This window comes from Danio rerio, chromosome 4 (genome assembly GCF_049306965.1).
Source record: "Danio rerio strain Tuebingen ecotype United States chromosome 4, GRCz12tu, whole genome shotgun sequence".
Taxonomy (NCBI): Eukaryota; Metazoa; Chordata; class Actinopteri; order Cypriniformes; family Danionidae; genus Danio; species Danio rerio.
The window spans coordinates 68,507,621-68,534,437 of NC_133179.1; the positions used below are offsets into that span (position 1 = coordinate 68,507,621).

General features: G+C 44.2%; 2 protein-coding genes and 13 non-coding genes across 16 annotated transcripts in view; all 15 read right to left on the reverse strand.

The window, feature by feature from the left end:
* Positions 1–1,193: 1,193 nt before the first annotated feature.
* On the reverse strand, positions 1,194–1,275 carry trnas-gcu (transfer RNA serine (anticodon GCU)). The gene has a single exon. It is a non-coding gene; the product is annotated as a tRNA-Ser (tRNA).
* Positions 1,276–2,681: 1,406 nt separating this feature from the next.
* trnas-gcu (transfer RNA serine (anticodon GCU)) lies at positions 2,682–2,763 on the reverse strand. The gene has a single exon. It is a non-coding gene; the product is annotated as a tRNA-Ser (tRNA).
* A 764-nt stretch (positions 2,764–3,527) lies between these two features.
* On the reverse strand, positions 3,528–3,609 carry trnas-gcu (transfer RNA serine (anticodon GCU)). The gene has a single exon. It is a non-coding gene; the product is annotated as a tRNA-Ser (tRNA).
* A 12,905-nt stretch (positions 3,610–16,514) lies between these two features.
* LOC141375013 (uncharacterized) overlaps positions 16,515–26,817 on the reverse strand; it is a 30,168-nt gene continuing 19,865 nt past the window's right edge. For both annotated transcript variants that reach the window (XR_012402618.1, XR_012402617.1), the window contains exon 4: positions 16,515–16,622. The gene's annotated coding sequence lies outside the window, so the exon portion shown is untranslated. The remainder of the gene's footprint in view (positions 16,623–26,817) is intronic.
* Positions 17,241–19,579, reverse strand: LOC110439404 (uncharacterized). Its single transcript, XM_073946775.1, has 2 exons — positions 19,576–19,579; positions 17,241–18,178 (listed from the first exon to the last, which is right to left on the reverse strand). The coding sequence occupies exons 1-2, from the start codon at positions 19,577–19,579 to the stop codon at positions 17,301–17,303; spliced, it is 882 nt and encodes a 293-aa protein (XP_073802876.1). The 3' UTR covers positions 17,241–17,300.
* On the reverse strand, positions 18,972–19,053 carry trnal-aag (transfer RNA leucine (anticodon AAG)). The gene has a single exon. It is a non-coding gene; the product is annotated as a tRNA-Leu (tRNA).
* Positions 20,866–20,947, reverse strand: trnal-aag (transfer RNA leucine (anticodon AAG)). Its single transcript has one exon. It is a non-coding gene; the product is annotated as a tRNA-Leu (tRNA).
* trnal-uag (transfer RNA leucine (anticodon UAG)) lies at positions 21,610–21,691 on the reverse strand. Its single transcript has one exon. It is a non-coding gene; the product is annotated as a tRNA-Leu (tRNA).
* On the reverse strand, positions 21,895–21,976 carry trnal-aag (transfer RNA leucine (anticodon AAG)). The gene has a single exon. It is a non-coding gene; the product is annotated as a tRNA-Leu (tRNA).
* trnal-uag (transfer RNA leucine (anticodon UAG)) lies at positions 22,477–22,558 on the reverse strand. Its single transcript has one exon. It is a non-coding gene; the product is annotated as a tRNA-Leu (tRNA).
* Positions 22,762–22,842, reverse strand: trnal-aag (transfer RNA leucine (anticodon AAG)). The gene has a single exon. It is a non-coding gene; the product is annotated as a tRNA-Leu (tRNA).
* On the reverse strand, positions 23,503–23,584 carry trnal-uag (transfer RNA leucine (anticodon UAG)). The gene has a single exon. It is a non-coding gene; the product is annotated as a tRNA-Leu (tRNA).
* trnal-aag (transfer RNA leucine (anticodon AAG)) lies at positions 23,788–23,869 on the reverse strand. Its single transcript has one exon. It is a non-coding gene; the product is annotated as a tRNA-Leu (tRNA).
* On the reverse strand, positions 24,530–24,611 carry trnal-uag (transfer RNA leucine (anticodon UAG)). Its single transcript has one exon. It is a non-coding gene; the product is annotated as a tRNA-Leu (tRNA).
* trnal-aag (transfer RNA leucine (anticodon AAG)) lies at positions 24,815–24,896 on the reverse strand. Its single transcript has one exon. It is a non-coding gene; the product is annotated as a tRNA-Leu (tRNA).

The following is a 26,817-nucleotide window of genomic DNA, read 5'->3' on the forward strand; positions in this document are numbered from 1 at the left end:
GTGTACTTCACAATTTTCCAGGTCGACGTAGGAGGCTCGCCATCAATACAAGGAATCCAGTGAAACTGGGAAAATGTCCTCAGAAAAAAACCTGGCCTGATCACAGACCAGAATATATAAATAAGTTTAATATGTTCAAAATAATTTCAAAAACATACAAAATATACAACACGTGGAACAAATAAAACACATACACACACATGTATACCATAAAATGAGCTAATATAATGGAATACCTGTCAAATTCACGATGTCTATATCTCTCTTTGGTCTTCTCCCACACACGCGATTGCAAAATGGCGTCAGCGCACAGTAAACGCAATGCAACATGCAGTCTGACTTCAACACACTCTTAAATACACTAACACTTTTGCAGGTACAACTTGATTTAGTACAACTACAATCACTTTTAAACTGTTTGGGAATCATAACATACTGTATTTTAATCTTTTTGTTCAAGTTTGCTCCTCTATTTTTCTGCCAACCGGTCTCGTCTCTGCTCTCTCTCTCTCTGTGGCAAGCTGGAAGGGGCGGAGCTAACAACCCGCTCTTACGATTGGTTGTTACTTTACCTCAAACTACATTTGTATACATGAATTTTATTTCGTTAATCATATTTATAAAGACTTGTAGATATAATAATAATATGATTATACTGCTCTAAATAATATTATAAATAATTATTTAACTATTTTACTAGGGTTACATATGTTTCTACAAATATTGTCGGTAAGATGACTTTCAGTTTTGCCATATGAACGACAAGAATGGGATTCGATGGACTCGGCCACCTCGTTATGTTTGTATTTACTTTCCGGATATGGGCTGGACTATAGGATTTCTGTATGTATTTGCTGCTATTTTCGGTAAAGATGACTTTAAATTTTGCAACAACATCCTTCAAAACGATAAGAGCGTGCGAGTAAAACACCTTCCATGGAAGCACCAGGCTCTTTCAAATGCCAAAGCATTTGAACAACAAGGATGGGATTTGATGGACCCTTCCACCTCGTCATGTATGTACTCACTTTCCTGATATGGGCTGGACTATAGGATTTCTGTATGTATTTGCTGCTATTTTCGGTAAAGATGACGTTAAATTTTGCAACAACATCCTTCAAAACAATAAAAGAGTGAGAGTAAAAGAACTTCTACAGAAACAACATGATCTCTCAAATGCCAGAACATATGAGCGGCGAGGATGGGATTCGAACCCATGCGTGCAGAGCACAATGGATTAGCAGTCCATCGCCTTAACCACTCGGCCACCTCGTCACATACTTTCCTTCTTCTCTGGTGGAGGCCGGACTGTGCCACATAATTGTAAATGTATGTTTCTGCAACTATTTTCGGTAAGATGACTTTCAATTTTGCCGTATGATCGACAGAGCAAATGAAAGAGAAAAATGGGATTCGATGGACTCGGCCATCCTGCCATGTATGTACTCACTTTCCTGTTGGGGGCTGGACTACAGCATTTCTGTATGTATTTGCTGCTATTTTCGGTAAAAATGACATTAAATTTTGCAACAACATCCTTCAAAACGATAAGAGCGTGCGAGTAAAACACCTTCCACGGAAGCACAGGCCTCTTTCAAACGCCAGAGCATTTGAACAACAAGGATGGGATTCAATGGACTCTTCCACCTCGTCATGTATGTACTCACTTTCATGATGGGGGCTGGACTATGACATTTCTGTATGTATTTGCTGCTATTTTCCGTAAAGATGACGTTAAATTTTGCAACAACATCCTTCAAAACGATAAGAGCGTGCGAGTAAAACACCTTCCACGGAAGCACCGGCCTCTTTCAAACGCCAGAGCATTTGAACGACAAGGATGGGATTCGATGGACTCTTCCACCTCGTCATGTATGTACTCACTTTCATGATGGGGGGCTGGACTATGGCATATATGTTTGTATTTTCAGCTATTTTCGATAAAGATGACATCAATTTTTGCAACAACATCCTTCAAAACACTAAAAGAATGAGAATAAACGAACTTCTACAGAAACACCATGATCTCTCGAATGCCGGATCAAATGAGCGACGAGGATGGGTTTCAAACCCACTCATGCAGTGCACAATGGACTAGCAGTCCATCGCGTTAACCACACGGCCAACACGTTATGTATTTTACTTTTTCTCTGGTGGAGGCCGGACTTTGGCACATAATTGTATATGTATGTGTCAGCAACTATTTTCGGTAAGATGACTTTCAGTTTTGCCGTATGAACGAAAGATCAAATGAACGACAAAAATTGGAATCGATGGACTCGGCCACCCCGTCATGTATGTACTCACTTTCCTGTTGGGGGCTGGACTATAGCATTTCTGTATGTTTTTGCTGCTATTTTTGGTAAAGATGCCGTTAAATTTTGCAACAACATCCTTCGAAACGATAAGAGCGAGCGAGTAAAACACCTTCCACGGAAGCACCAACCTCTTTCAAACACCAGAGCATTCGAACGACAAGGATGGGATTCGATGTACTCTTCCACCTCATCATGTATGTACTCACTTTCATGATGGGGGCTGGACTATGGCATATGTTTGTAATTGCAGCTATTTTCGATAAAGTTGACATAAAATTTTGCAACAACATCCTTCAAAACGCTAAAAGAGTGAGAGAATATCTACAGAAACACCATGATCTCTCAAATGCCAGAACATATGAGCGATGAGGACAGGATTCGAACCCACGCGTGCAGAGCACAATGGATTAGCAGTCCATCGCCATGACCACTCGGCCACCTCGTCACGTACTTTCCTTTTTCTCTGGTAGAGGCCGGACTGTGGCACAAATGTGTATATGTATGGTTCTGCAACTATTTTCGGTAAGATGACTTTCAATTTTGCCGTATGATCGACAGAGCAAATGAAAGACAAAAATGGGATTCGATGGACTCGGCCACCCCGTCATGTATGTACTCACTTTCCTGTTGGGGGCTGGACTATGGCATTTCTGTATGTATTTGCTGCTATTTTCGTTAAAGATGGCGTTAAATTTTGCAACAACATCCTTCAAAACGATAAGAGCGTGCGAGTAAAACACCTTCCACGGAAGCACCAACCTCTTTCAAACACCAGAGCATTTGAACTACAAGGATGGGATTCGATGGACTCTTCCACCTCGTCATGTATGTACTCACTTTCATGATGGGGGCTGGACTATGACATTTCTGTATGTTTTTGCTGCTATTTTCGGTAAAGATGACGTTAAATTTTGCAACAACATCCTTTAAAACGATAAGAGCGTGCGAGTAAAACCTTCCACGGAAGCACCGGCCTCTTTCAAACGCCAGAGCATTTGAACGACAAGGATGGGATTCGATGGACTCTTTCACCTCGTCATGTATGTACTCACTTTCATGATGGGGGCTGGACTATGGCATATGTTTGTATTTGCAGTTATTTTCGATGAGGTTGACATAAAATTTTGCAACAACATCCTTCAAAATGCTAAAAGAGTGAGAGAACTCCTACAGAAACATCATGATCTCTCGAATGCCAGAAAATATGAGCGACGAGGATGGGATTTGAACCCACGCGTGCAGAGCACAACGGATTAGCAGTCCATCGCCTTAACCACTCGGCCACCTCGTCACATACTATCCTTCTATGGGGGAGGCCGGACTGTGGCACATATTTGTATATGTTTGTTTCTGCAACTATTTTCGGTAAGATGACTTTCAATTTTGCCGTATGAACGACAGAGCAAATAAACAACAAAAATGGGATTCGATGGACTCGGCCACCCCGCCATGTACGTACTCACTTTCCTGTTGGGGGCTGGACTACAGCATTTCTGTATATATTGGCTGCTATTTTCGGTAAAGATGACGTTAAATTTTGCAACAACATCCTTCAAAACGATCAGAGCGTGAGAGTAAAACACCTTCCACGGAAGCACCGGCCTCTGTCAAACGCCAGAGCATTTGAACGACAAGGATGGGATTCGATGGACTCTTCCACCTCGTCATGTATGTACTCACTTTCATGATGGGGGCTGGACTATGGCAAATATGTTTGTATTTTCAGCTATTTTCGATAAAGATGACATCAAATTTTGCAACAACATCCTTTAAAACTCTAAAAGAATGAGCTTAAACAAATTTTACAGAAACACCATGATCTCTCGAATGCCGGATCAAATGAGCGATGAGGATGGGATTCAAACCCACTCTTGCAGTGCACAATGGACTAGCAGTCCATTGCCTTAAGCACACGGCCAACATGTCATGAATTTTCCTTTTTCTCTGGTGAAGGCCGGACTTTGGCACATAATTGTATATGTATGTTTCAGCAACTATTTTCGGTAAGATGACTTTCAGTTTTGCCATATGAACGAAAGATCAAATGAACGACAAAGATGGGATTCGATGGACTCGGCCACCCCGTCATGTATGTACTCACATGCCTGTTGGGGGCTGGACTACGGTGTTCAGTATGTATTTGCTGCTATTTTCGGTAAAGATGACGTTAAATTTTGCAACAACATCCTTCAAAACGATAAGAGCGTGCGAGTAAAACACCTTCCACAGAAGCCCCGGCCTCTTTCAAACGCCAGAGCTTTTGAACGACAAGGATGGGATTCGATGGACCCTTCCACCTCATCATGTTTGTACTCACTTTCATGTTAGGGGCTGGAATATGACATTTCTGTATGTATTTGCTGCTATTTTCGGTAAAGATGACATTAAATTTTGCAACAACATCCTTCAAAACGACAAGAGCGTGCGAGTAAAACACCTTCCACGGAAGCACCAGGCTCTTTCAAATGCCAGAGTATTTGAACAAGGATGGGATTTGATGGACCCTTCCACCTCGTCATGTATGTACTCACTTTCATGATGGGGGCTGGACTATGGCATATATGTTTGTATTTGCAGCTCTTTTTTTTATAACGATGACATTAAATTTTGCAACAACATCCTTCAAACCGCTAAGAGAGTGATAGTAAAACAACTTCTACAGAAACACCATTCTATCAAATGCCAGAACATGTTAGCAACTAGTATGGGATTCAGACACGTGTGTGCAAAGCACAATGGACTAGCAGTCCATCGCCTTAACCACTCTGCCAACTCGTCTCGTATACACCTTTTTCTCTGGTGGAGGCCGGACTGTGGCACATATTTGTAAATGTATGTTTGTGCAACTATTTTCGGTAAGATGACTTTCAGTTTTGCCATATGAACGACAAGAATGGGATTCGATGGACTCGGCCACCTCGTCATGTATATACTCACTTTCCTGATGAGGGCTGGACTATAGCATTTCTGTATGTATTTGCAGCTCTTTTCGGTAAAGATGACATGAATTTTTGCAACAACATTCTTTAAAACGATAAGAGCGTGTGAGTAAAGCACATTTCTTAAAAGCACCGGCCTCTTTTAAACGCCAAAGCATTTGAACGACAAGAATGGGATTTGAACGACAAGGATGGGATTCGATGGACTTGGCCACTTCGTAATAAAATTTTGCAACAACATCCTTCAAAACGCTAAAAGAGTGAGAGTAAAACAAGTTCCAGGCTCTCTCGAATGCTAGGACATATTAGCGACGAGGATGGGATTTAAAGAGCACAATGGATTAGCAATGCCAGCTGCTGAAGGATTGTCAATATTTCACAAATGTTGAAGATGAGGGCCAATCGGAGCGATTCGGTCCAACATTGTAGCCAATCACGTTGCAGCATCTCAACATTTGCAGCCAATCGCGGACCGTAATTCTCAACATTTTCAACATTTGACTAATCAGAGTCATGGCAATGGTAAAGCTGGGGAAGGAACCGTTCCAAGATTCACCACTAGGTGTGCAGTCAAACAGGTTAGTCAAATGTCAATTAATTTTCCGAACTGAGCCGAAGGTACACGAAGGAATAACAGGGTCATCTGGAGGCGGGTCAGAGGTCAAAAAAGTTCCTTGACCTTCAGTAATTTTCGACAAACAGCATCATTCGACAGAGCACAGCATCGTTTTGTTTAAAGTTCAGGATTTTTTTCTGATAGTGATTTCTTAAAAAAGATAAGAAAATCTACGTAATTGCACGTATTAATGTTTTAGTGTGTTGTATTTCAAATTTGGATACTTTAATCTAAAACCGTTTAATTTATAGGAGAAAAAATGTCTGAAAAATTCCACAAAGCCATGTCAGACGCTGACTGGATTTCACGTCTGAAAAAGTTTGCCAGCACAGGAGTTTGGCCATCAGATGAGGGCAACAGGAACAGGCCAGCTCCTCAATAAAAAAAGTGGCTTGAGATTTATCAAAGGGTGTGTATTTCGTTTACATGATATAATGTTTGTTGAAATTTGCTTAACTTGTTAGGCTTCAGTACATTCAGTACAGTATCTATGTAAAACATGTCATACTTGTTTTTTAATAATAATGTGTTTTAAAATGCATGTATTTTGAGTTTTACGTCGAATAATTTACTATAGTTTGACCGTTTATGAGAGAGATTTGAAAAGGTGGGGGAATGGATTATGAATGTACAATACAGCATGTGGTTTTAAAGCCTGAAATGTTCCTGTCCAGTTCCTCTTATTTTTTTTTCTTATAGAGGTAAAGTTGGTTTTATATTTGGATATTCAGACATTCTCCTAAATAATATCATTTCAGAAAAAAGTTCTTTGCAAATTCTAAATAAGAAAATCATATTAGCAGACAATGATTAATGATTATCAAAGTACAGCATTGTTCACAGTGAATTAGATAAGTGTTGATATTGTTTTCAAATCATACTTGCATGCTAATTTCGATCGAATATTCAAAGTAATATGGTAATCAATATAGAGACTTCTAAATGAATGAATGTGCGAATATAAAACAAACTTTACCTCTATCTTTTTCTTTTCGTTTTTGGAGATACAAACTGTACAGTTACATATTAGATAAATATTACACACATTCTAGAAACAGTTAAATTAATTTACAGAGCTATTTTGTGCTTTATTAAAGGAGTCATTGAGTTAAAATTATTTATTCTATTTTTCATGATTATTTTTTTTCTGATTGAGAAATGCCCATTGCAGTCTCATGGATAGAGGACCTTGCACTCAAAAAAATGATATGTTGGCTTTAATTAACTTTTTTATGTCAACAGGTTCCACGTAACCGAGTTAAGTTACCTTAAAGAAAGAATATTCATTTGAGTGAACTTAAGTTAGTTACATAAAGGTAAGGTAATGTTGTTTAGTTCAATCAACACAACATTTATAATTAACTTTAATTTATTTACACTGCTAAAAAAATCCTTTAAATTTACTGAAAAATACCAGCAGTGGTTGCCAGGAATTTTCTGTAAAAATACAGAAGTTTTATATAACTGTTTTAATTTACAGAAAATAACCATGTTTTATCAACTGATACAATGCTTAGTTCCCAAAAACCTAGTTTAGCTCACAAAAACGTAGTCATTCAATGCACTAATGTGTTCATGTATGTATAATTAGCAAACAGATTTTCCCTGTATTTGTAACTACACAGTTACTTTTAAACAAAAGAAGATGCAGCACAACATCAGCTATCCTTAGTTTATATTGGACTTGCACACAGATGCTACTATCCTCCACAACGGTGCACCATAATAGTTCAATTTATTCTATTTCACTTGTTGGTTTCTAAATTTATTTAAAATTTTATTTAATCTGTTAATTTTTGTATTTTTTTCTGTTAATATTTAACTTATATAATTTTTTTTTTTTTTTTTTATTCCATGTTCATTACTGTTTTGTTGACCAATGTTAAATAAATATTGCATTAATAAATGACTGGTCCTTGACTTTCAAGTCCACTTTGTTTCAGTTTCTGTTTGTCTTTAACATTTTATTTACATTGTTTATTTATATTGTTAATACTGTATTATTAATAACTAATTTATTATTTTTACATTTTCTACTCTATTTTCATTACTGTTCTGTTGACAGTTGTTAGATAAATAATGCATTTATAAATAACTGACTACTCCCTGACTTTTAATTCTATACACTGTAGCTCAATGACATTTCTATAGATCATTTGTACATTAAAATACAGAACAATAATAACCATAAGCATAAGAGTGTGTGTGTGCGTGCACGTGCATGTGTGTGTGAGAAAGAGAGTGTGTGTGAGAGAGCTTATGTGCATGTGTGTGTGTGTGACATATGCGTGCGTGCCTGTGTGTGAGTGTGTGTGCATGTGTGAAAGAGAGAGCGTGTGTGTGTGTGAAAGAGAGAGCATGTGTGCGTGTGTGAAAGAGAGAGAGCATGTGTGTGTGTGTGTGTGTGTTTTCCAGAGATGGGTTGCGGCTGGAAGGGCATCTGCTGTGTAAAAACTTGCTGGATAAGTTGGCGGTTCATCCCGCTGTGGCAACCTCGGACTCTTGGTCCTCCATAATCATCACACTTAAGACTAATCATGCGCACAATTCAGGCTTAAATGTGAATAAATTATATTTTAAACATTTAATAAAATAACAGTTATTTAAAAATGCAATAACATTTTAGTGAGCAGAATAAGCTTATTATAAAGTATTCCAAACTTTTTACTGTGGCTGTATATTATAGTTATTAATACTATTTGTTGTGCAACATTTATTTATTTTTTTTACATGGGTGGAAGCCTTTGTTGAATCCACCTGTTTCTGATGTTTGCTGGGGAGCGATTCTGAATGTCTGGCAACTGTGCAGAGCTAAAAAAAAAAAAAGATCACTGTATTAAGTAGCTTGAGGGGGCATGTGGTACATTGTCCAGTGGCTCCCAGTGCTTCAGCACCTTTGTACATGTTGCCGGTGGAGCTGGTGGTACTGCTGGTGCTGGTTGTGGCCAAATCATAGTGGGAACTATAGTAAAAGTTCAGTGGCATCTGAGATAACAGGTGGATATTCTATTGATGGAGCAGGTGGAGGAAGTGGCTTTGGTGCAGGTCCAGATTCCTCGTCATCTCATCAAAATTAAACGGAAACTTGTTCAAATAGATTATAATCGCATTTGACTTTTTTTTTTCACTTGAAATGACGATCTTTTTGCTAAATTAAAATAATTCAACCCATTCTTTAAACAGGGTTTTGCTTGTCACCCTAAGAGTTTTACACAATTATTAATGTTATTCCTAAAAACATCACGGTATTGATCAGAGGTTTTCTTTCACACTATTCTGTAATGTTCTCTCTTCCATCTTTATTTTTAGAGATCCAAAATGTAATAATAAGTTTTAAATGAATATTCTTATTCAAAGGCTTCATCCTAATCAGCTCAGACCTCGTTTATTTTAAAAGATTTTAATTCACAGAAATTAGAAAAATAAGAACAAGTTGCATTTCTTTTTTAATTCATCCCAAAATTAAAGAACTTTAGTTAAAATGATTAATAATGTGTATCCATCAAAAGAATTCCTGAGATTAAAAATTGATACTGAGGAGAACTTGCCAATTTTGTGAAAGTTATTGAAAACACTGAGCATATTTTCTACAACTGCATATACTCATGTACATAACTTATAATACATAATGTCACGCGCAGAATTCCACAGATTTTCTGCAGCTTTTTAGCCCATCATTAATTCTATTTAATTTGAGTAAATGTGTGTAAATATATATTTATTCACTTTTTAAATTAATAACAGTAATATTATTGACTAATATAAAAATGTTTATCTGATTTATCTACAATGCAGTTTGTACAGTAATATTTTCTGTCTTTTAGTAGAAATATTATATGAGGGACTTGCTTTGTTTACCAGATAAAGTGAATCTAATTGGATTTGCATTTTAAACATTAAATAAAAGTTTAAAAGATATCATTCTTTGTTTCACATATTTAGGTTTTAGTTATGATACTCCCAAAATATTTCGGCAGAAATTAACAGATTTTTATTAAAATTCTTTGCAGAAATAGCAAAAAACGTCGACAGATTCTGGCCCTACTCATGACCCATAATACATAATGCATAATACAGAATGTCTCATGTCAATATCCATGTAAACCCTTTTTACAATAAACAAGTTAAATTTGGTGTAACTAAAACAAATTGTACACAGCATTACCTGGTTAACAACCTTTTATGCTTTGCAAAACATTCTTCATTTGTAAATGCAGGTTTTTGGACCTTCTTTTAAAGTGTGACTTTGAGATTATTAGACTCATGAAAGGCCTAATAAAAGTATCCTCTTTCAATTTTTATTTTGCTCACCTATAATTGCTGGTTAGTTATATATATGCAGACAGCATACAATATAATCTATCAGTCCACATGAGCAGTACAATATGTTTTGCATATTAATAATAATTGGAATTTACAAATAGCTGAAGTCCTTCAGTAATCTGTTAAGTCCTGGAATTAGCATGTAAGCTAACAAATCACTCATATTCTCATTCACAATAGAGATACTGGGTTCCCCTTCGGTTGGGGAACTTCAGTGCCATGAATGGGAGGATTCGGATCAGAAGCCGCTTATCTGGAGAGTATTGAACGGGCCAATGAATGAAATTAATTGGCAGCGTAAGCTTGCGCAGGTGTGCGACATCTGCAATTATCTCAGCATATAAGCACACCTGAAGCCAGCAGACGCCATCCTTTTCGCTTCAGATCCTTTCTGAGTGAGTCGATGAGGGTTCCTCTTGCTGATCAGCACTTCAGAGCGAACGAGTGTGTCTCCCGGTCCAGAGTGGGTCTTCGCGGTGGCAGACGGTCGAGCTGGGTTACTCCCTTGCCTGCGGTTCTTTGGGTCCGGTCCTCCAGAGCGGTGCGTATAGTTGCAACTTTCCTAAAAGAGCAACACAGTCGTGCAGCACGTCCTTTTCAGGATGGCGCTCCGACTGTGCGTTTCTGGATGCGGGGGTTTCCTGTCTCCGGATGATGGACACGATCACTGCATTGCATGTTTGGGGGTCCAGCATGTTAATGCGGTGCTCGCGGGCGGTTCATGTCGTCATTGCAATGCCATGACCGTTGCACAGCTAAGATCGCGGCTAACTTTCGCAAGAGAGCGAGCCACCCCAGTTGCCTCCTGCTCTAAAAAAGCAGCGGGCGCTCGGGCAGATCTGAGGGTTTCAGCGGGAGCTAATCCGCCGCCCACGGGCTCGCGGACCTCTCGCTCCTCACGGCGCTCCATCCAAGCTTCGGGTGGTGAGAGTGATCCGTCTAACCAGATGGTAGCTCTCACACTCGCTGACACCGGAGATCAGATGTCCTCCGCGGCATCGGAGGGTGGGCTTTCACTGTCCGACGAAGATCCGGACCCGCTCGCCCCCTCCGGGCAGGTGAGCGCTGTCAAATCGGATCCTGAAGCGGACATGTTAGCCGTGCTTTCCCGGGCTGCTTTGGCCGTGGGGTTGGAGATGGTTTATCCCCCAGCTCCGCGGCCGGACCGACTAGATGGGTGCTACGTAGAGGACCAGAAGGCGAAGCCTTCGAAGCCTCTCGTCCCCTTCTTCCCGGAAGTGCACAGTAGGCTCACGCAGTCCTGGAGGGCACCTTTCTCTGCCCGTGCTGCGAGTGCCTCCGCCCTCACCGCCCTTGACGGCGGAGCTGCCAGGGGGTATGAGGCGATCCCGTCAGTGGAGCGCGCTATCGCGGTCAATCTTTGTCCGCGCGGCGCCTCTACGTGGCGGGGTTTGCCCCGCCTCCCGTCCAAAGCCTGTAGGTTGTCTGCCTCCCTCGGAGCCAGAGCTTATAAGGCTGCGGGCCAGGCTGCTTCTGCTTTGCACGCGATGGCCACCTACCAGCGCTACCAAGCGCAGGCGCTGGCCGAGCTGCACGAGGGCGGGTCCAACCCAAGCTTATTACATGAGCTGCGCACCGCGACCGACTATGCTCTTCGGACTACTAAGTCCGCCGCGTGTGCGCTGGGGAGGACGATGTCCACACTTGTGGTTCAGGAACGCCACCTCTGGCTAAACCTGGCCGATATGCGCGACGTTGACAAAGTTCGCTTTCTTGACTCGCCCATATCCCAGGCTGGCCTGTTCGGCGACACCGTCGGTGAATTCACCCAGGAATTCAAGGCGGTGAAAGAGCAGTCGGATGTGATGGGCAATGTCATCTATCGGCGTGGCCGTAAGCCCGCTCCGCCCGCCGAGCCATCCACCTCCGCTGTTCCTCGCCGAGGGCGCCCGCCAACGAGTGCTGCCCCGCCCCCGCCTGCGCCTCCGGCCAAGCGGGCGCGGCGTTCACCTCAAAAGCAGGCAGCCCCTCCTGCCCAGGGCGCCGTTATGTCCGGTAAACGGACCGCGAAGCGTCCCTGAGACAGGCCATCCGGAGAAGAGGAAACTTGCTCTTTCCCCACTGGAGGGCGGGGCCCCGATAACAACGGTACTTTTCAGTGCCACCAAAACATCAGTAAAAGAGCACTTTTTCCCTTCCCCGGATGTGACTGCACGAGTTCTGCCAGTCCGGGACGCGCTGCCTTCCGGCTCGCAGACTCTACGTGCTTCGCCAGTGGCTCACGAGCGCTGGGGGGACGGTCTCCCTTCCCTCAGCCCTCCAGCCCCCTCTCCGGAGTCAGGGTGCGGAGCCAGAGCGAATCGCTTTCCTCCAGCTCTTCCGCGGGACCCTCGTGCTTCCCGGATCAGCACACCCGCTCCGCGCTGCCCCACCGCTGGTACGTCAGCGATTGTAGCGATGACTCCATTAGCGAGGGCTCTGCCTGCCTGGTTAGCGCGGGCCAGCCCCTCGCGGTGGCTCATACGCACAATCAGACTCGGTTACGCGATTCAGTTCGCGAAACGGCCCCCCAAGTTTACGGGCGTGTATTTCTCCAGGGTCAACCCCCTGTCCGCCCCTGTCTTGCGAGAGGAGATTGCTGCCCTCCTGGCGAAGGGTGCAATCGAGCCGGTTCCTCCAGCCGAGATGGAGAGTGGGTTTTACAGCCCATACTTCATCGTACCCAAAAAGAGCGGTGGGTCACGGCCAATCCTAGATCTGCGCGTTTTGAACCGCTGTCTGCACAAGCTGCCGTTCAGAATGCTCACGCAGAGGCGCATTCTCCAATGCGTTCGTCCTCGGGATTGGTTTGCAGCCATAGACCTGAAGGACGCGTATTTCCATGTCTCCATTCTTCCACGCCACCGCCAATTTCTGCGGTTTGCGTTCGAGGGTCGAGCGTGGCAGTACAAGGTCCTCCCCTTCGGGCTCTCTCTGTCTCCGCGGGTCTTCACCAAACTCGCGGAGGGTGCCCTAGCGCCCCTTCGGCTCGCGGGCATTCGCATACTCAATTATCTCGACGACTGGCTGATTTTAGCCCACTCGCGGGAGCAATTAATTATGCACAGGGACAAGGTGCTTCGGCATCTCCGCCTACTGGGGCTTCAGGTCAACCGAGAAAAGAGCAAACTCGCCCCCGTGCAGAGGATATCTTTTCTCGGGATGGAGCTGGACTCGATCACCATGGTAGCGCACCTCTCCGAGGAACGCGCTCGCCTGTTGCTGAACTGTCTGAGGGAGCTCGACAGCAAACTAGTGGTCCCACTGAAGTTCTTTCAGAGGCTCCTGGGGCATATGGCATCCGCAGCCGCCGTCACGCCGCTCGGGTTGCTCCATATGAGACCACTTCAGCACTGGCTTCACGATCGGGTCCCCAGACGCGCATGGCACGCGGGCACACACCGGGTCTCGGTTACTGCGCTGTGTCGCCGCGCCCTCAGCCCTTGGAACGACCCCTCGTTTCTACAGGCCGGTGTGCCTCTAGGACAGGCGTCCAGCCATGTTGTTGTTTCAACAGACGCTTCCAACTCGGGTTGGGGGGCCGTGTGTCGCGGGCATGCGGCTGCGGGCCTCTGGAAGGGTGCCCAGCTGCATTGGCATATCAATCGCCTAGAGCTGTTGGCAGTGTTCCTCGCTCTCCACCGCTTTTTACCGGTGCTGGAGCGGCAACACGTGCTGGTCAGGACGGACAGTATGGCGGCGGCGGCGTATATCAACCGCATGGGGGGTATGCGCTCTCGCCGCATGTCTCAGCTCGCCCGCCGTCTGCTCCTCTGGAGTCACCCGCGGCTGAAATCGCTGCGCGCCATTCACGTCCCAGGCACGCTCAATCGTGCAGCCGATGCGCTCTCACGACAGCTGTTACGCCCTGGAGAATGGAGACTCCACCCCGAGTCTGTTCAGCTGATATGGGCGCGATTCGGGGAGGCCCAGATCGATCTGTTTGCTTCCCCCGAGAACGCTCACTGCCAGTTGTTTTTTTCCCTGACCGAGGGCTCTCTCGGCACGGATGCACTGGCCCACAGCTGGCCTCGGGGCATGCGCAAGTATGCGTTTCCCCCAGTGAGCCTGCTCGCGCAGTTTCTGTGCAAGGTCAGGGAGGACGAGGAACAGGTTCTGCTAGTTGCGCCCCTTTGGCCCAACCGGACCTGGATATCAGAGCTCTCACTCCTCGCGACGGCCCTCCCCTGGCGGATCCCTTTGAGAGAGGACCTACTCTCTCAGGGACAGGGCACCATCTGGCACCCTCGCCCCGATCTTTGGAACCTCCACGTGTGGTCCCTAGACGCGAGGAAGACTTAGGTAACCTACCGACTGCGGTGGTTAATACCATCACTCAGGCTAGAGCCCCCTCCACGAGGCGCGCCTACGCCCTGAAGTGGAGTCTATTCACTGAATGGTGCGTCTCTCGCAGAGAAGACCCCCGAAATTGCCAGATTAGTGTTGTGCTCTCTTTCCTTCAAGAGAAGTTGGACAGCAGGCTGTCGCCCTCCACTCTCAAGGTTTACGTGGCCGCCATCTCCGCTTATCATAGCGCGGTAGCTGGCGGCACCGTGGGAAAGCATAACCTGGTCATCCAGTTCCTTAGGGGTGCTAGGCGAATTAATCCATCTCGCCCCCCTCTCATGCCCTCTTGGGATCTCGCCCTCGTTCTCACGAGTCTGCGATCCGATCCCTTTGAGCCACTCGAATCAGTATCTCTAAGATTTCTGTCCCTGAAGACAGCTCTGCTGGTTGCGTTGGCCTCCATCAAGAGGGTCGGGGACCTGGAGGCATTTTCGGTCAGTGACTCGTGCCTGGAATTCGGGCCGGATTACTCTCACGTCATCCTGAGACCCCGCCCCGGTTATGTGCCTAAGGTTCCTACCACCCCCTTTAGAGATCAGGTAGTGAACCTGCAAGCGCTGCCCCCGGAGGAGGCAGACCCAGCCCTTTCTTTAATTTGTCCAGTTCGCGCTCTGCGCATTTATGTGGACCGTACTCAGAATTTTAGATCATCTGAGCAGCTCTTTGTCTGTTATGGCGGTCGGCAGCAGGGAAGTGCCGTATCAAAACAAAGATTATCCCACTGGATTGTGGATGCCATTTCACTCGCTTATTCGAGTCGAGGTCAGCCGTGTCCCCCGGGAGTTCGTGCACACTCCACTCGGAGCGTTGCATCCTCTTGGGCGCGTGCACGCGGCGCCTCTCTAACAGACATCTGTAGAGCTGCGGGCTGGGCGACACCCAACACATTTGCAAGGTTTTACAATCTGCGAGTGGAGCCGGTTTCCTCAAGGGTATTAGGTAACCCTTTGGTGATTGAGGAGACAACTCGGTAGGGTGTTGAAACACGCTTGCGGCGCCATTCTCCCTAACACGGAGGTACGTGCGCCTTTTTTATCTGTCAGTAAAGTTCCCCGTCAGGTGAGCCCTGCAGATTCCTCCGTGGCCCCCAGCACTGACTCAGCGGAGGAGTCACTTGCTGGCCCACTACGTTGTAGGTCTGCCCGCTGGTCAGCCCGCGTTTTGGGTATAGGTGCCTGCTATGCGTGATCCCCACTAGGCGATCCCATATGCTTATTCCGCCACGGTTAAGTCCCCCCCCTAGGCGGACCCGTGTGTTCCCTCTCCGCTAACCACTCTTTTGCTATGCGTACTCCCCCTTTTTAGGGCTAGTCCATAGGTAAATTCTGCCATCTATCCCCCCCTTGGGTAACGGATGGCCTCCGCAGCGTCCTCCCTATAGGGATTGCACGCTTCCCAACGTACTGTCGTATTTCCTAGAATTATCTAGATGCTCACGACTTCCCAAAAAATATATCTAAATCCGTAAAACTTCTGTTGAAGTAGGATAAATTAGGGCCAGGGACACGTTGGAGGACCGCGCCCCCCATGATGTGGGTGCGTCACGCTTGCTTGACTATCTCCTCATCGGGGGTGTTGGTAAGGTGCAGTCATTATGGCGCTTTCCATATTCTCCCATTCATGGCACTGAAGTTCCCCAACCGAAGGGGAACGTTCGAGGTTACAGAAGTAACCCTTCGTTCCCCGAGGAGGGGAACGGAAGTGCCATATTCCGTCGCCATAATGACTGTCCCTTAGCTGTTTGAAAGTCTCTTCAGCTTAAAAGGATGGCGTCTGCTGGCTTCAGGTGTGCTTATATGCTGAGATAATTGCAGATGTCGCACACCTGCGCAAGCTTACGCTGCCAATTAATTTCATTCATTGGCCCGTTCAATACTCTCCAGATAAGCGGCTTCTGATCCGAATCCTCCCATTCATGGCACTTCCGTTCCCCTCCTCGGGGAACGAAGGGTTACTTCTGTAACCTCGAACGTTTCCCATACACTGATTTATTTGTAGTAATGTGGGAGTTTTCACATGAACATTTCTTCAAAGGAAACCAGTTGTTTACAGAAAGTTTAATTGTCTTCATGAGGAAAACTTTTTTATTTTCTAAAATCAGTCCATCAAAATAAATGTGTAGTGTTTTGAAACCAAAGTCTTCATTTGTTACCCACAACACATCAAGATTTGATCAAGTCAAAATCTCATAATCTGACACAAATCTGATCTGTGGTAACTGGCAAATGGCATTGTGTAGTCTGAACAGGGCTTTATGGAGTCTGCATCAGTCTCTCACTGTCACTGCAAGTTCACACCGGCCGACTTTTATTCACCAACAAGTTTTGTGAAACTGCAGACAAAAGCCCAAAATTGGAGGCAAATCTGTTTGTTCAAGGGAGTAAAAATCAAACAATGTGAACGATCAAAAACACAATCTAAGAGTGTAGGACAGTTTTCTCTGCATCTCCCCAAACATTTTCTCCTCCCTAATCTGCCTAATTCTCTTTTCAGAGCCGATCATTTGATTGCAGTGTGCAATGTGCACAAATTTGGTTTTCAGTTCATAATAACTTGAAACACATATGGAGTTATTTTGCTTCATTGCAGCCCTGTAGAAACTCTCACAATCTGGTACATCTTCACCCCTCTTCAGTTATTGAGTTTAAATCTTCAGGTTCAAAGGGTTTCATTCCAGTAGCTTGAGATGTATTCAAGAGTTTACACTTGTCCCGAGATGCTATCCCGGGAAAGCCTTAAGCTCCGCTGGACAAGGCCTCATTTTTTCTCTCCATTGTGAAGCTTCATGTGATTGATGACGCTTCTTTTATGTTTAAAGACCTTTCCACACTCACTGCATCGAAAACGCTCTCCTAAGTGAGTCTTCATGTGTTGCTTAATGGAGTCTTTGCATGGGAGACTCTTTCCACACTGATCACATGTGGTTCCAGTGTGACCATTCATGTGGTTCATGAGGCTAGTTTTGGTTGTGAAGCTCTTTCCACAATGAGCACATGCAAACGGCTTCTGTCCGGTGTGACTTATCATGTGGTGTTTGAGTGAGCCTGTATGTGGGAAACTTTTACCACACTCTGTGCATGTGTAAGGTTTCTCTCCAGTGTGAATCCTCATGAGGATGGTAAGGTTTTGTTTTTGAGAAAAACCTTTCCTACACTGTGTGCAAATAAAGCTTTTCTCTCCAGTGTGTGTTCTCATGTGGGTTTCAAGATTGCCATTTTGCTTACAACTCTTTCCACACTGAGGGCAAGAGTAGAGCCTCTCCCCAGAGTGAATTCTTCTGTGCACTGCCAAGTTTCCTGTAGAATAGAAGCTTTTTCCACACTGTTGGCATGTGTACGGCCTCTCTCCAGTGTGAATTCTCATGTGCACTGTTAAGTTTCCTGTATTATAGAAGCTTTTTCCACACTGTTTGCAGGTGTAAGGTTTCTTTCTAGTGTGAACATCAAGGTTTGGCTTTTGACAGAAACTCTTTCTACTCTGTTTACAGCTGTAATTACACCTAGACTTGGATTTCCGAGATCTTCCACGTGATAAAGTCTTTTTAGTGAGTGTGGGTTTTTCATCAGTCATTATTTCTTGTTGTTTCTCTTCCATTTCATTCCATTGATGTGTCTCTTCTTTCAGCACTATCAGGTCTTCAAAAAAGAACAAAAAAGTGAACTTTAGTATAAAGGCTTAAAGTGGCAAGCATGAAATGGATGTTTACCCTAAATATAAAAATGAGCTTACCATTTACTCTCCATCATGTGGTTTTAAACATTTCCTGTCTTCTGGAACACAAAGTAAGCCAGCGTTTTTATTATAATACCTTATTTTGTCTTCAACAGAATCCAGAAACTCATCAAGGTTTAAAACCACACAATGAAAGTAAATGGTGAGGCTATTTTCATTTCTGTGTCAGAAAGTCATACCAACACTGACTCACATAATCAACACATCTCTTGACTCTGGTTTATGCCCCACTGTATTACTACTGTAATTGTGAATCTTTACTGTTCCTGTTTCAACAGTGTGCTCTTGCTAAAAGGAGCAATGGCAGAGAGAGACTTCCAGTAGAGACTTTGTTAAGATGCTGCAATCTAATCGTGGGAAAGACACTTGCTCCTGAGCAGATTCGAGCTTGGGGATGTGTTGCTGTCACACAGACAAGTCTGCCGTGAGTTTCAAAGAACACATTATACTGACTAGTTGCCAACTTAAATGTACTCTCTCAATTCCAGCGTTCACTAAGACTCACACACACACTCAAGCAGTTTGGCCATGTTTAAAACCACATCTGGCAGCTGTGGGATTCGAACCCACGCCCCGAAGAGACAAGAGCCTAAATCCAGCGCATTAGACCTATCCAAGCAGAAGCATGCAGTATCTCTTCGCAAGTCTGTTTGCTCAAGCAGAGAGGTCATTCTCAAGCATCCTAAAAGGCCTGCCTGGCAGCGGTGGGATTCGAACCCACGCCCCCGAAGAGACTGGAGCCTTAATCCAGCGCCTTAGACCACTCGGCCACACTACCTTACAAAGCTGCTTTACCTGAGCAGTTTCGACACCAACTTGTTTCAAGTAGCGCAACAGCTCTGGGAAATCAGTTCAATTTAGCCATGCCTTGCTGGAGCTCCTCCACAAAGAAAGAGACCTCCTTAATACCAGCTTAGGAAGCACTCCCACCTTCCTGTCAACCACAGTTCTGTCTCTATTTGAGCACACCTCAAGGCATTTGAAGTCTTCTCCTTACGGCAGCCAGCTGCGATGCATTTAAGCACCTGATTACAAGGTAACTGTTATTTCACAAAAGAGTGAAAGTTACTGATTCCATCACAGCAGACCCCACATTGTTGTTGTTATTATATTCAAATCCAGTTATAGAGTATTACTACTCTAATTGTGAATCTTTACTGTTCCTGTTTCAATAGGGTGCTCTGGGTGCTTTGGATATGAGCGGAAGCATGCAGTATCTCTTCGCAAGTCTTTTTGCTCAAGCAGAGAGGTCATTCTCAAGCATCCTAAAAGGACTGCCTGGCAGCAATGGGATACGAACCCATGCCCCCGAAGAGACTGGAGCCTAAATCCAGCGCCTTAGACCCCTCGGCAACGCTACCCTAGATGAATTCATGCAGTGGTCCCTTTTCTGCCCAATTTTATGGAAGCAGAACAGCAGAGAGGACGCAGAGCTTCCTAGTGAAGCCCTTCAACTTTGGCCAGGGAGTCTACATTTGGATGTCAGCGGAAGCATGCAGTATCTCTTCGCAAGTTTGTTTGCTCAAGCAGGAGGTCATTCTCAAGCATCCTAAAAGGACTGCCTGGCAGCGATGGGATTCAAAGCCACACCCCCAAAGAGACTGGAGCCTTAATCCAGCGACTTAGACCGCTCAGCCACGCTACCTTACAAAGCTGCTTTGCCTGAGCAATTTCGACACCAACTTGTTTCAAGTAGCGCAACAGCTCTGGGAAATCAGTTCAATTTAGCCATGCCTAGCTGGAGCTCCTCCACAAAGAAAGAGACCTCCTTAATACCAGCTTAGGAAGCACTCCCACCTTCCTGTCAACCACAGTTCTGTCTCTATTTGAGCACACCTGAAGGCATTTGAAGTCTTCTCCTTACGGCAGCCAGCTGCGATGCATTTAAGCACCTGATTACAAGGTAACTGTTGTTTCACAAAAGAGTGAAAGTTACTGATTCCATCACAGCAGACCCCACGTTGTTGTTGTTATTATATTCAAATCCAGTTATAGAGTATTACTACTTTAATTGTGAATCTTAACTGTTCCTGTTTCAATAGGGTGCTCTTGCTAAAATGATCAATGGCAGAGAGAGACTTCCAGTGCAGTCTTTAAGATGCTGCAATCTAATCGTGGGAAAGACACTTGCCCCTGAGCAGATTCGAGCTTGGGGATGTGTTGCTGTCACACCAACGAGTCTGCCGTGAGTTTCAAAGAACACATTATACTGACTAGTTGACGATTTAAATTTACTCTCTCACTTCCAGCGTTCACTGCGAACGCGCACACACTAAAGCAGTTTGGCCGTGTTTAAAACCACATCTGGCAGCGGTGGGATTCAAACCCACGCACCCAAAGAGACTGGAGCCTAAATCCAACGCCTTAGACCCCTCGGCCAATATACCCTAAATGAATTCATGCAGTGGTCCGTTTTCTGCCGAATTTTACGAAAGCAGAAGAGCAGAGAGGACGCAGAGCTTCCTAGTGAAGCCCTTAAACTTTGGCCAAGGAGTCTACATTTGGATGTGAGCGGAAGCATGCAGCATCTCTTCGCAAGTCTGTTTGCTCAAGCAGAGAGGTCATTCTCAAGCATCCTAAAAGGACTGCCTGGCAGCGGTGGGATTCGAACCCACGCCCCCGAAGAGACTGGAGCCTTAATCCAGCGCCTTAGACCGCTCAGCCACGCTACCTTACAAAGCTGCTTTGCCTGAGCAATTTCGACACCAACTTGTTTCAAGTAGCGCAACAGCTCTGGGAAATCAGTTCAATTTAGCCATGCCTAGCTGGAGCTCCTCCACAAAGAAAGAGACCTCCTTAATACCAGCTTAGGAAGCACTCCCACCTTCCTGTCAACCACAGTTCTGTCTCTATTTGAGCACACCTGAAGGCATTTGAAGTCTTCTCCTTACGGCAGCCAGCTGCGATGCATTTAAGCACCTGATTACAAGGTAACTGTTGTTTCACAAAAGAGTGAAAGTTACTGATTCCATCACAGCAGACCCCACGTTGTTGTTGTTATTATATTCAAATCCAGTTATAGAGTATTACTACTCTAATTGTGAATCTTTACTGTTCCTGTTTCAATAGGGTGCTCTTGCTAAAACGAGCAATGGCAGAGAGAGACTTCCAGTGCAGTCTTTAAGATGCTGCAATCTAATCGTGGGAAAGACACTTGCTCCTGAGCAGATTCGAGCTTGGGGATGTGTTGCTGTCAAACCAACGAGTCTGCCGTGAGTTTCAAAGAACACATTATACTGACTAGTTAACGACTTAAATTTACTCTCATACTTCCAGCGTTAACTGCGAACGCGCACACACACTAAAGCAGTTTGGCCGTGTTAAAATCCACATCTGGCAGCGGTGGGATTCGAACCCACGCCCCCGAAGAGACTGGAGCCTAAATCCAGCACCTTAGACCCCTCGGCCACGCTACCCTAGATGAATTCATGCAGTGGTCCGTTTTCTGCCCAATTTTACGGAAGCAGAACAGCAGAGAGGACGCAGAGCTTCCTAGTGAAGCCCTTCAACTTTGGCCAAGGAGTCTACATTTGGATGCGAGCGGAAGCATGCAGCATCTCTTCGCAAGTCTGTTTGCTCAAGCAGAGAGGTCATTCTCAAGCATCCTAAAAGGACTGCCTGGCAGCAGTGGGATTCTAACCCACGCCCCCGAAAAGACTGGAGCCTTAATCCAGCGCCTTAGACCGCTCGGCCACGCTACCTTACAAAACTGCTTTGCCTGAGCAGTTTCGACACCAACTTGTTTCAAGTAGCGCAACAGCTCTGGGAAATCAGTTCAATTTAGCCATGCCAGCTGGAGCTCCTCCACAAAGAAAGAGACCTCCTTAATACCAGCTTAGGAAGCACTCCCACCTTCCTGTCAACCACAGTTCTGTCTCTATTTGAGCACACCTGAAGGCATTTGAAGTCTTCTCCTTACGGCAGCCAGCTGCGATGCATTTAAGCACCTGATTACAAGGTAACTGTTGTTTCACAAAAGAGTGAAAGTTACTGATTCCATCACAGCAGACCCCACGTTGTTGTTGTTATTATATTCAAAACCAGTTATAGAGTATTACTACTCTAATTGTGAATCTTTACTGTTCCTGTTTCAATAGGGTGCTCTGGGTGCTTTGGATATGAGCGGAAGCATGCAGTATCTCTTCGCAAGTCTTTTTGCTCAAGCAGAGAGGTCATTCTCAAGCATCCTAAAAGGACTGCCTGGCAGCGATGGGATTCGAACCCATGCCCCCGAAGAGACTGGAGCCTAAATCCAGCGCCTTAGACCCCTCGGCCACGCTACCCTAGATGAATTCATGCAGTGGTCCGTTTTCTGCCGAATTTTACGAAAGCAGAAGAGCAGAGAGGACGCAGAGCTTCCTAGTGAAGCCCTTAAACTTTGGCCAAGGAGTCTACATTTGGATGTGAGCGGAAGCATGCAGCATCTCTTCGCAAGTCTGTTTGCTCAAGCAGAGAGGTCATTCTCAAGCATCCTAAAAGGACTGCCTGGCAGCAGTGGAATTCGAACCCACACCCCGAAGAGACTGGAGCCTTAATCCAGCACCTTAGACCGCTCGGCCACGCTACCTTTCAAAGCTGCTTTCCCTGAGCAGTTTCGACACCAACTTGTTTCAAGTAGCGCAACAGCTCTGGGAAATCAGTTCAATTTAGCCATGCCTAGCTGGAGCTCCTCCACAAAGAAAGAGACCTCCTTAATACCAGCTTAGGAAGCACTCCCACCTTCCTGTCAACCACAGTTCTGTCTCTATTTGAGCACACCTGAAGGCATTTGAAGTCTTCTCCTTACGGCAGCCAGCTGCGATGCATTTAAGCACCTGATTACAAGGTAACTGTTGTTTCACAAAAGAGTGAAAGTTACTGATTCCATCACAGCAGACCCCACGTAGTTGTTGTTATTATATTCAAATCCAGTTATAGAGTATTACTACTTTAATTGTGAATCTTAACTGTTCCTGTTTCAATAGGGTGCTCTTGCTAAAACGAGCAATGGCAGAGAGAGACTTCCAGTGCAGTCTTTAAGATGCTGCAATCTAATCGTGGGAAAGACACTTGCCCCTGAGCAGATTCGAGCTTGGGGATGTGTTGCTGTCACACCAACGAGTCTGCCGTGAGTTTCAAAGAACACATTATACTGACTAGTTGACGATTTAAATTTACTCTCTCACTTCCAGCGTTCACTGCGAACGCGCACACACTAAAGCAGTTTGGCCGTGTTTAAAACCACATCTGGCAGCGGTGGGATTCAAACCCACGCCCCCAAAGAGACTGGAGCCTAAATCCAGCGCCTTAGACCCCTCGGCCACGCTACCCTAAATGAATTCATGCAGTGGTCCGTTTTCTGCCGAATTTTACGAAAGCAGAAGAGCAGAGAGGACGCAGAGCTTCCTAGTGAAGCCCTTAAACTTTGGCCAAGGAGTCTACATTTGGATGTGAGCGGAAGCATGCAGCATCTCTTCGCAAGTCTGTTTGCTCAAGCAGAGAGGTCATTCTCAAGCATCCTAAAAGGACTGCCTGGCAGCGGTGGGATTCGAACCCACGCCCCCGAAGAGACTGGAGCCTTAATCCAGCGCCTTAGACCGCTCGGCCACGCTACCTTACAAAACTGCTTTGCCTGAGCAGTTTCGACACCAACTTGTTTCAAGTAGCGCAACAGCTCTGGGAAATCAGTTCAATTTAGCCATGCCTAGCTGGAGCTCCTCCACAAAGAAAGAGACCTCCTTAATACCAGCTTAGGAAGCACTCCCACCTTCCTGTCAACCACAGTTCTGTCTCTATTTGAGCACACCTGAAGGCATTTGAAGTCTTCTCCTTACGGCAGCCAGCTGCGATGCATTTAAGCACCTGATTACAAGGTAACTGTTGTTTCACAAAAGAGTGAAAGTTACTGATTCCATCACAGCAGACCCCACGTTGTTGTTGTTATTATATTCAAAACCAGTTATAGAGTATTACTACTCTAATTGTGAATCTTTACTGTTCCTGTTTCAATAGGGTGCTCTTGCTAAAACGAGCAATGGCAGAGAGAGACTTCCAGTGCAGTCTTTAAGATGCTGCAATCTAATCGTGGGAAAGACACTTGCTCCTGAGCAGATTCGAGCTTGGGGATGTGTTGCTGTCACACCAACGAGTCTGCCGTGAGTTTCAAAGAACACATTATACTGACTAGTTGACGACTTAAATTTACTCTCTCACTTCCAGCGTTAACTGCGAACGCGCACACACTAAAGCAGTTTGGCCGTGTTTAAAACCACATCTGGCAGCGGTGGGATTCGAACCCACGCCCCCGAAGAGACTGGAGCCTAAATCCAGCGCCTTAGACCCCTCGGCCACGCTACCCTGGATGAATTCATGCAGTGGTCCGTTTTTTGCCGAATTTTACGAAAGCAGAAGAGCAGAGAGGACGCAGAGCTTCCTAGGGAAGCCCTTAAACTTTGGCCAAGGAGTCTACATTTGGATGTGAGCGGAAGCATGCAGCATCTCTTCGCAAGTCTGTTTGCTCAAGCAGAGAGGTCATTCTCAAGCATCCTAAAAGGACTGCCTGGCAGCGGTGGAATTCGAACCCACGCCCCCGAAGAGACTGGAGCCTTAATCCAGCACCTTAGACCGCTCAGCCACGCTACCTTTCAAAGCTGCTTTCCCTGAGCAGTTTTGACACCAACTTGTTTCAAGTAGCGCAACAGCTCTGGGAAATCAGTTCAATTTAGCCATGCCTAGCTGGAGCTCCTCCACAAAGAAAGAGACCTCCTTAATACCAGCTTAGGAAGCACTCCCACCTTCCTGTCAACCACAGTTCTGTCTCTATTTGAGCACACCTGAAGGCATTTGAAGTCTTCTCCTTACGGCAGCCAGCTGCGATGCATTTAAGCACCTGATTACAAGGTAACTGTTGTTTCACAAAAGAGTGAAAGTTACTGATTCCATCACAGCAGACCCCATGTTGTTGTTGTTATTATATTCAAATCCAGTTATAGAGTGTTACTACTCTAATTGTGAATCTTTACTGTTCCTGTTTCAATAGGGTGCTCTTGCTAAAACGAGCAATGGCAGAGAGAGACTTCCAGTGCAGTCTTTAAGATGCTGCAATCTAATCGTGGGAAAGACACTTGCTCCTGAGCAGATTCAAGCTTTTTTTTTTTTTTTTTTCTTTATTAAAAAATACATCATCAACAATCATGACATTTATACATACAAATATTTAAAAGATAAAATATTTAAAAATCTCCAGGTAAGAAAACTTCAAAACCAGTCCAAGTTTGTACAATATATATGGATTATTTTTTGTAATACATTTTTCAAAAATGTCCATCTTTTCATACATTTTGCAATAGTCATATATAACCATTATTTCCTCAGTCACAATCTGTTTGTACAACAAAACCAAAGGAATTTCTTTTTTTCTTTTGTTTCATAATATTTCTTCTTTTCCATATTGTAAATCTTGCAAGAGTCAACATATAATTAAGAGCAAACTTATTTTTTGTTTTCCCATTAAAACCAAATAAAAACAGTGTATCCCATTCTTCTAAAATAATGTTTTCATCATACAGAAAATTACATACCATTGTTTTCAACATCTTCATAAAATCACTCAACTTTTTACAATTTAAAAATAGGTGTAACACACCTTCCTTTTTTTCCAAACACACTTTACACAAATCATCTTGTGATACCCCAGTATTTTTAAAGATGATCTCTGTCATTATGCAGTTGTGTCTTAACATAAAATCTAAGTTTTCCAATGCTGGACTTTTTAAAATTGATCTTACATTTTTCCATATATTTGAAGTATCAAAGTTTTCAAATAACTTTTCCCAAAATTCTCTTGATTTAGGTTTTTTAAACACAGTGTTACACAAACATGTATAAAACATCTTGATAGGACAATCATTGATACTAATTTTATCTTCATCCATTTAAAAAAAACTTTTATTTTTCTATTTTCAGTTTCTTTTTCATTCTCTTCAATAGTTTTGATCCAGTGATCTGGTAATGCTAATCTTAACTTCTTGTATTGATCTTCAATTTTTTCTTTATCATCTACATCTTCTATTTCCTCCAGTGTATCTATTATTGCTTGAGTCGGTAAAAACCCAGGTTTTATTTCATATAAAATGTCTTTTATTTGTCTAAAACCCACTGCATACCAGTTCTCATAAAACATTTGCTTTTTGCTTTTATTGTTCTGATTTAAAAATAAGGGTTGCTGTAAATAAAGTTTTCTCCCTTCAATCTCAGTTTGTATATTATTATAAAAGCATTTCCATGTTCTCAACAACTCTTTATAAAACTCAGGAATATTTTCTATCATGCGGTCTTTAAATGCCATCCATAAGAAATCATCTCCTATTTGTCCACATTTATTAATAAAATAACTCATTATGCTTTTCCATGGAATATTGTCTTCATTTAAAAACTTTTTTAATGTTTTAATTCTCATGCTTTTTATTCTTATCCATGGATCTATAAGTCCTAGTCCTCCCTCATCCACCTTTCCAATGATTGTGTTATATTTTAGATGGTTTATCATCCCATAAAAACTTTA